General features: G+C 29.1%; 2 protein-coding genes across 2 annotated transcripts; both read left to right on the plus strand.

Annotated features, from left to right (window-relative positions):
* Nucleotides 1-26: 26 nt before the first annotated feature.
* On the plus strand, nucleotides 27-2,150 carry LOC108843651 (protein PLASTID TRANSCRIPTIONALLY ACTIVE 10). The gene is given in 12 exon segments (XM_057000459.1): nucleotides 27-117; nucleotides 204-217; nucleotides 220-387; nucleotides 390-441; nucleotides 546-583; nucleotides 586-611; nucleotides 694-742; nucleotides 745-785; nucleotides 876-1,052; nucleotides 1,133-1,183; nucleotides 1,307-1,458; nucleotides 1,558-2,150. Coding segments are annotated over 12 exon segments (1,284 nt in total). The 5' UTR covers nucleotides 27-31; the 3' UTR covers nucleotides 1,988-2,150.
* Nucleotides 2,151-4,528: 2,378 nt separating this feature from the next.
* On the plus strand, nucleotides 4,529-5,441 carry LOC130498683 (protein STICHEL-like 1). Its single transcript, XM_056992235.1, has 2 exons — nucleotides 4,529-4,663; nucleotides 4,788-5,441. Exon 2 carries the CDS (start codon nucleotides 4,830-4,832, stop codon nucleotides 5,439-5,441), a length of 612 nt encoding a protein of 203 aa, XP_056848215.1. The 5' UTR covers nucleotides 4,529-4,663; nucleotides 4,788-4,829.
* Nucleotides 5,442-9,063: the final 3,622 nt, after the last annotated feature.

A 9,063-nucleotide genomic window follows, 5' to 3' on the forward strand; every position in this document is an offset into this window, starting at 1 on the left:
TTTTTGTCAAATCAGATGATTGATTATCATAATGTCCTTGCAGATTTGTGAAGGCACAGTCACCACTTTGCATCTGTATCAGGGAGCATTTGTTGACATTGGAGGTGTTCATGAAGGGTATATCTACCCTCTTGTTATTTTGTTAAAACTTTATCTGGTTACTTGTTTTCTCTTTTCATATGCTCATTCTCATTTGTCTGCAGGTGGGTTCCTATCAAAGGAATGACTGGTTTTGGATCAGGCATTTCATAAGAGTTGGGATGCATGTTATCGTTGAGATATCACGGTACTCTTGATACAGATCTCTGTTTCACGTTGAAAAAGCTTAATTGAAGTATTTCATGCTCATGTTTTCTTCTTCCAGGCAAAAAAGAGACCCATACAGGTTTAGTTTCCCTTAGAGTTGCGCTTCGTCATCCTATCCTAAATAGATCACATGATGTATGCAATTCACACATCTTTTATTTTTTCCCATTTTTTATTTCATTTTCTTGTCAAACGGCTTTGGTTCATGTAATGTGTTTTTTCCCCAAATCTTGCTTCAGCTTTAATAAGTTTGACTTTCCACCAATATTCCATCGCGATGGGATATTAATCCAGATGAGATACGGGTTAGTGGAACCCTTCTTCAAAATGTCATTCATCTCTTCAAGCCTCTCCCTTTATTATCTTAATATACTTTACTCTGTGTAGCGAGATTGTGGAAGACCTCCTGAGCCTAGAAAAGATCCAGGATCGAAGCCAGAGAGGAAGGGCTGCTCTCTGATCACCCATATGTTGACAAGGTATAAGTGTTGTTATTATGAGTTAGCTTTATACAATGTTGGCTTTGTAATTTTGCGTGATATCTATCTTCTTCTTCTTCTTGTTTGCAGTTGTGGCAGTTACATGTAGCTGAGCAAATGATTTTGGATGATTACGAAGCTAACCCTGAAAAGTACAAAGGCAAAAAACTATCAGAACTATCTGATGACAAAGGCTTTGATGACAAAAGGAAATCGAACATGGAGAAGCTTATTATAAGAAAAACCAAATTGCCAAAAGTGATTCTGGTGAGAAATTTTCTACTGGTGGGTTGGTGAAACCATACTGTCTCAGTAATCTGATCAAATGTTTTCTTGCTTTTTCACAGAAAACCAGTGTCAAGGAACTTGACTTAGAGGCTGCCTTGATAGAGCGCAAGGTTCATTTCCCTTGACTACTTAATATTTTAACTCTATCTTGGTATTGCAACTGTGATAGATTCACATAGTTGTATAAATCTTTATGCTAACAGTGGTTAAATCTCTCCTATTGTCTTTTGCAGTACCATAATAAACTGATGATGGAAGCTAAAGCAAGAGGAGAAGGATACAAAATCGACAAGCTAAGAAGAAATATTGAGATGGACGAGTATGATTCCTTACACTGGCGCAGGTCTTTAGAGGAAAGAGAAGCATTGCTCAGAGATATCAGCTCGTAAGTAGCATGACACTACAAGTTCAATCAAAAGCTGATGAAGTGAGAGATTTATGTTGAAAAGGGTGTTTGATGTTTTTTAATATTTTGTGTTTGCAGTCGTCAAGCACTTGGTTTACCATTGGAGGAACCAGGGAGGTATAAGCCAGGAAGCTTCTTTGGGAAAGACCAATACGATCCAACAAGCGCATTATACCAGTATGACTACTGGGGAGAGCCAAAGAACTCAGAGATTAGCAAGCAAGAGAGAATGAAGGATGCACACAACAAATCCATCGTTGGAAAAGGCAATGTGTGGTATGATATGTCTTACGATGATGCCATTAAGCAGACAATTGAAAGAAGGAAAGATGGGTCTAACGTGGTGAGTCAAAAAGAAGAAGAAACAGAGTCTAAGGAAGAAGAAGAAGAAGACGATGATGAGTATGAATTTGACGATTTTGATTATAGCATTTTGAGTGATGAGAGTAGTATCGGTTACCCGGAACAACAACCTCTTGTTAACGGTACTCAGGTTTTCACAGATTGATCTTTAGACGAAACGTGAAAAACGAAAAACATGTCTACATGTTTCTTTGGAATTTGGATGGTTAGTTGAAGAAAACACTTGCTTAGTTTACTTAAAAACTAAATGATTATTGTAATTTATATGAGAAACGATTATTGATTCTTTTATTATTTTATCAATTAAACTAGGTGTTATCTTGCACAATATGCATTAATAAAAATTTAAATTTAATTTTTATTTAAAAAATAAAAATTTCGTAATATTTTAAATTTTATTATTTTTTACTAATATTTTAATATAAATTTCCGTTTAATTAAACATAAAATTAATATAAGATAAAATTATTGTATATAAGACATAAACCATGTCATCATTTCTAGTATGTCATGACATATTTATTTGGTGAAAATTATTGTATAAAAGACGTGTCAAAATTATTTTGCAAATAATGTTTACGGGAAGTGTCAAAATCAATTTGCAAATAATGTATACGGGATAGTAAATATTAGTTAGCATCTCAATTTTGTTAAATTAAAAAGAAACTTTTCAGTTTACTTCAACATGTTTGTAGTTGCTCTTTTCTTTTGTAACAAAAATAATTACTATAATTAAATTCACCATCCTCTCTACATAAAAACTCATTATCCATGTTATTTATTTTTACTGCCACAAAACGAATTTGATTTTTTTTTTCTCTTTTGATATATGCAAAAGCAAAAAAACAGGTAGAAGTGATGGTAAGATTGGATCGGCATATAAGACATGAAGATCAACAAATAAAATCTGATAGGATTTGAAAAATAAATAATGAGTTCTAAGCAAAAGCTTAGGAGAAAAAACTGGAAGATAAGAATGATGAGAAAAATCAAGTATAAATTAAAAGAGAGAAAATAAAATTTTCAGTTTTTGCTTACTAGTAAAAATGCCCTAACAAATAAAAGTGGCTTCAAGAAGAGGATGAAGACTTCGGCGATATGCAGTGGTAAAGAATAGGAACAACCTCTCCCATGTTCTTGAATGTCTCGTGGAAAAGGACCTCGATTGAACTCTCAGATTTGATATTTGTCTTGGATAACTGACATCTGCCGACGTCGACTTGAATGATGAGAACGTCATCGTGTGGTTTATCGAGCTTAAGGGTTTAGTGTTCAAAGAAAACAGTCTTGAGTTTGAGAGGCATTATCTCACAACCGGTTTTTGGCGAGTTTCGGCTGGAACGATAGCTTTTACACGGTGTCATTTAAATGAAAACGACTCATCTGATCAGGCGATTGAGGTCTGATCTTCTGCATCGTCGTTTAGCTCTGGCATTCGATTGTGATGTTATCCCGTTTTAAGAACTTATCGCGCTGGCTTTCAAAAGTCGTGCAGGATGGATCCATTTTCGTGCCTTGTAACCTTAAATCGGGGTTTTTAGCAATATGTTTTTTTTTTGTTTATCTCCATACAAATGACGCCAAAATATAGATCATAAAACCCATATTGGAAATTTGGTAGTGTTTGTTTTTGATAATTAGGGAAGAAAGAACTTGTGGCTAACAATATTATTAAAATAGTAAGAGAAAAAGACCAAAATAACATCAAACCAAGTTTTTGTCACAAAAATAACATCAGAAGGAAGAAAATGATCAAAATAAGTTTTATTGAAGGGTAAATATGCATTTATAACCCTTGTGTTAATTAATTTAAAACTTATGGTTTAGAGTTAAGGAGTGGAGTTTTAGGAATGTGTTCAAATATTTAAAAATAAAAATAAAAATTAAAAATTTTAAAACAAAAATGAGATTTTGGTCATTTTATTTTTTGTGTTATTTTTGTGACAAAAACTTAAAAAGTGATATTTGAGAGAATTGCCCAAATAATAATGATGTATTCTGATTCAAGTTGACAAAAATAGATAACATACTGATATCAAATAGTTTACCGTATATTTCCTAACACAACAGTCATAATAAATGTCGCTACCGATTTTCATATTAGCGTGTTAAAAAAGCGTTGCAACATGGTAAAAGATTCATAATACTAATATAAGGGGGTGTTATTGGATTCTGAATTTGCAGAGAGTTTTATAGATTTGAATTTTATAATGACTCTAGTGTTATTCAATTAAGACTTTTAAAAACTATGTTAAAGTCTGATGTTATTGGTTTATGAATTTATAATTAGTAGTTAGAAGTTTACAAAAATCTTGAGTTATTGGATTCATTGTTTTATAATGTCAATAAAAATTTTGTGTTATTCAAAAAATAACGAAAGTTATTGACTTTGTCATCTTTTAAAATTTGTAGTTATTAGATCATTGATTTATGAAAACTTGCTTCATAAAATATGTCTCTCGAAGTATTGCAACTAGCCCTAGTATTCTCAAAAACTCTTTTTCTGAAGGTTTTGCAAAAGCTAATAGATCGTTTCTCGCCAACTCTCTTCTCTTTCTGCTATGTTCACTTACCAAATCATGATGCGTGTATGACTTGGGATGGAATATCTGTGGAGCTCGCTCTCCTCAGAGTGAACAGCTCCAAATCCACCTAACTACCCTGTCTAACCCTCGCCTTTCAAGTGTTGATGATTCTTACTGCTGGAGAATAAATGACCAAGAGCTCAGTTCTTTCTCGGCAAAGAAGACATGGGAGTCTGTTAGACAACGCGAGGAGGAGAAGCCATGGACCTCTAATGTGTGGTTCAAAGGCTCTATCCGTAAGTATTCTTATACTATGTGGCTCGCTCATCTGGATAGACTTCCGACGCGCTTTCGTATGGTAATATGGGGTTTAAACACCTCTTCTAATTGCTGCTTTTGTGACTTGGAACTTGAATGCAGAAACCATCTCTTTTTATTATGTGAAGACAGCTTCCATCAGGTATGATTGTCCTCGGTCCTTCACCTTCGTTTTGTAGGAGCAGCTGCTCACCTTCGTTTTCTGATACTCCTAAAAGGAAAAGAAGTAGCATCTTATGTGGTGGGAGTCAATATAGGCATATACATTCTTCTGGGAGATGTAATAATAAGCTGAGTGTTGTACCTTTGCTTAGATATGGTGGTGATAGTAGAGGAGGGTCATCTTTAGGGATTGATGATGATCTTTCAACTAAGTTCGGAGAGATTGATTTAGAGTCTCAAAGTAGATTAGATGGGGGAAGATGGTCTACTAGTTGTAAGAGTCAAGAAGAAGGAAGTACACCGGAAAATATGCAGAGTTTGAGTAATAAGTACAGACCGATGTTCTTTGATGAACTCGTCGGACAGAGTATAGCTGTTCCGTCATTAATGAACGCTTTGAAGAAGGGTAGGGCTGCTAGTGTTTATCTCTTCCAAGGTCCTAGAGGAACTGGGAAGACATCTACTGCGAGGATCTTCTCGGCCGCCTTGAACTGTGATGTGGTGGCTGAAGAAATGAAGCCTTGTGGGTACTGCAAAGAGTGTAGTGAGTTCATGGCAGGGAAGAGTAGGCAATTCTGCGTTGTGAAGGGATAATAACAAATGCAACAGATATATATTATTCAATACTTTAGAGATAAACTCTACAAAAGTTTATAATTATCTTTACCTTTGAATTCTGTTATAATCTATAAAATTCTTCGACAAGATTTTTAAGAATCTAGAAATTCTTTTTAATTCTATTAAACTCATTATTTTCTAAAATAATCAAAACTATTTTAAAATCTTAAACCAATAACACCCCCTAAGGCTTTTGAGCCAAAAAAAATTGTGTGTGTTAAAGAAAAAAAAGTTGTGTGTTTTTTCACATAGTTAGTGCTTTGAGCTGTTAAAAAAAAAGTTACGGCTGTAACTTCCGCCACCTGGATTCAACTCACATTGGGAAAGACTATTTACAATGTTTGGGTTCCAGACAAAGAGGTGAAATAACATTTTTTCCTTATCAAAAAAAAATGAAGGCAGCTGAAATGTGCAAATATGCAGTATTGCCAAACGTGTAAAATTGGGAGTAAACAGAATGCTAAGAGAGTTCAGACAGCAGATTCAGACAAAAGAACATCTATAAAATTTATACATCTCGCTATATAAAGACTTACCATAGCCTAAAATTTATAGAAGAAGATAAGATACGAAAAAGAAAAGAAGATAAGATACTTAAAACAGGTCCTAAAATAAGGTCAAATATGCCATAATTAAGAGCATGAAGCTTAGAATACTTTGAATACTCGAATAAGAAGGAAGGCCAGGAACCCAGCCAATCCCATAAGGATCATAAGTAAATGTTATAGGAAGTGGAAAATTGAAGTCTTGGGAGATAGAACCCACTGCGAAATGAAATCCAAAAAGGAAAAGATGTGACTATAATCACTAAAATATGTGAAATGAAACTCTCTTGGGGCCTATGGTTTCGTTTCATATGAAAAACATTGGATTCAAAACTCAAATTCTAGTTCCATGATACAAAATCCATGGGAAATAAAAAATAAACAAACTATATAAAAGTAAAGTAGCCTGTGAAATCAATGACACAAGAAGAGGGTATAATGTAGCCTAGAGTTTTGACCTGCATGTCCATGCAGGTATATTTTTCATTTTATAAAATATATAACTAAATATTTAAATATATAATTTACATTTTAATGTTATTATATATTGTATAGTTATATAGCTTTATTGTTTTAAGTTTCTTATTTGAAATAATTAATATATAATGATTTGTTGTACGTATTAAAATTGGTTTTTTTATTATTACACCTAATATATTTTAAAGTTCGGTATAATAAATTCATAATTTGAAATTATTAAATAGAAAATCACGTACAAGATATATTTTAATACAATTCTACATTTTGCATACAATATATTTTTAAAATTTATTTAATTATACTATAGAAATGATATTTTTTGAATAATTTATGTTTTCATATTTTATTTTAAAATATACTTTAGCATTTATAATGTTATTATAGTGCCTAATTTTATATGTAAACACATTATTCTGTTTAATTAGTTCAGTCCTAATATTTTTAAAAAATTATGCATTCCAATATCTATTATATTATTTTAGTAACTTTATTGATATATGATATTTTTTTATGTTATAGTATTAAGTTAGTATTATTTTTTTTATTTTTTATTAAATTAAGATTTTAAATATTATATTATTTTAATTTTTACAAAATTGCTCGTTTTCCGTGTTTCATTTAAAAAATATACTTTAGGACCTATTATTTTATATTTTGTAAAAAATTTGAATTTATCATAATGATTTAGAAGATATATTTGTAATATTTATATTTAGTCAATATAAATTTGAAAAATTACGTAACTATTTTGAGTTTGGAAGAATATATGACTTTTAATTCTTCTTGTTATTAAATTAATGTATTATTTTGTTTAATCCCTTATACTATATTTGAGAAGTAATTTTGCCACATGTCTTCTCTACAATCATTCTCACAAAAATAATATGACATGTCTATTAAAATTGATGACGTGTCTTATAGATTAATATGACATGGACAATTTTTGCCATATGTCTTCTCTACAATCATTCTCACAAAAATAATATGATATTGCTAAAAAAATTAATGACATGTCTTATAGATTAATATGACATGGACAATTATACTTAATGTTAATTTATATTTTGGTAAACTTTTTAAAATATGGTAATAACTCATATATTACATTTATTTTCGATTTATATTTTTGGACTTTTTAAAAATATGGTAATAACTCATAAATCATCATTAAAATAAATATATTCAATTATGACATTTCAAATTTCGAAATATCATTTAAACTAAAATATTTCAAAAATATATACATATTTTTAGAAAATTACAAAAATTAAATCATGAAATCAAATTAAATCGTAAAATCATTAGTTTCTTATATATATCTACAGATTTTATAAATATTTTTTAATTTTAATTTTTGACAATTATGAAATTTTCATCCCCTAGACTATATTTGAGAAGTGATTTTGCCACATGTCTTCTACAATCATTTTCACAAAAATAATATGACATGGCTACTAAAATTGATGACATGTTTTATAGATTAATATGACATGGACAATTATATTTAATGTTAATTTATATTTTTGGTAAACTTTTTAAATATGGTAATAACTCATGTATTACATTTATTGTAGATTTATATTTTTGGACTTTTTAAAAATATGGTAATAACTCATAAATCATCATTAAAATAAATATATTCAATTATGGCATTTCAAATTTTGAAATATTTTAAATTAAAAATATTTCAAAAATATACATATATTTTTAGAAAAAATATAAAAATAAAACATAAAATCAAATAAAATCGTAAATCATTAGTTTCTTATATATATATCTACAGATTTTATAAATATTGTTTATTTAATATATTTAATTAAAATAAATAGATAGAAAAATCTACCTAAGATTATAATTTTAAATATATAACATGCACATTCTTAAATATATTTCAAAATAAACAAAATTGTTTTTATCTTAATTTTAATGTTCAGTTAAATCAAATTTATATTAAAATATTAATAAGAAAAAGAAAATTTATAATATTAATAAAAAATAAATATAATTTATATTTATCTGTTAGAAAATATTTTAAATTTTTTTTACTGCACATGGTGCAGGAAAACACCTAGTAAATATTAAAATTTTCAGCAACTTTTCATATTTTTCAACAAATTTTGTTATAATTGTAAATAAAAATAAATTTATTTTTAAAATTATTTTCTATTGAAAAATATTTAATTTTCAATTTTTTTAGTAGCATAGTTTCTAAATAACACATGAATTACAGGTTAGTTGTATAATTAATATTTTGTTGATAATATTTTTAGATGATATATTGTTGGGAGTTTCAAAATAAGTAAAATAAAAATGTATTATTATTTTTAGATAATATGTTGTTGTGAGATAGAGAATATACGTTAGCAACTCGTTTTTTAGGTGTAAAAATATTACATGATAGAATTTCTAATTTAATACAATATATTTTAAAATTATAAAATTTATAAAGTATAGCATATCTTAATATTTAATTAACATTAATTTATAATAATTTATAATCACGAAATTAGGTATTATTTATTTCATAAAAGATATTTAAAAATGTTTGGTAAGATTTTATTAGATTTTTTTCA

Source organism: Raphanus sativus, chromosome 2, assembly GCF_000801105.2.
Source record: "Raphanus sativus cultivar WK10039 chromosome 2, ASM80110v3, whole genome shotgun sequence".
Classification (NCBI taxonomy): Eukaryota; Viridiplantae; Streptophyta; class Magnoliopsida; order Brassicales; family Brassicaceae; genus Raphanus; species Raphanus sativus.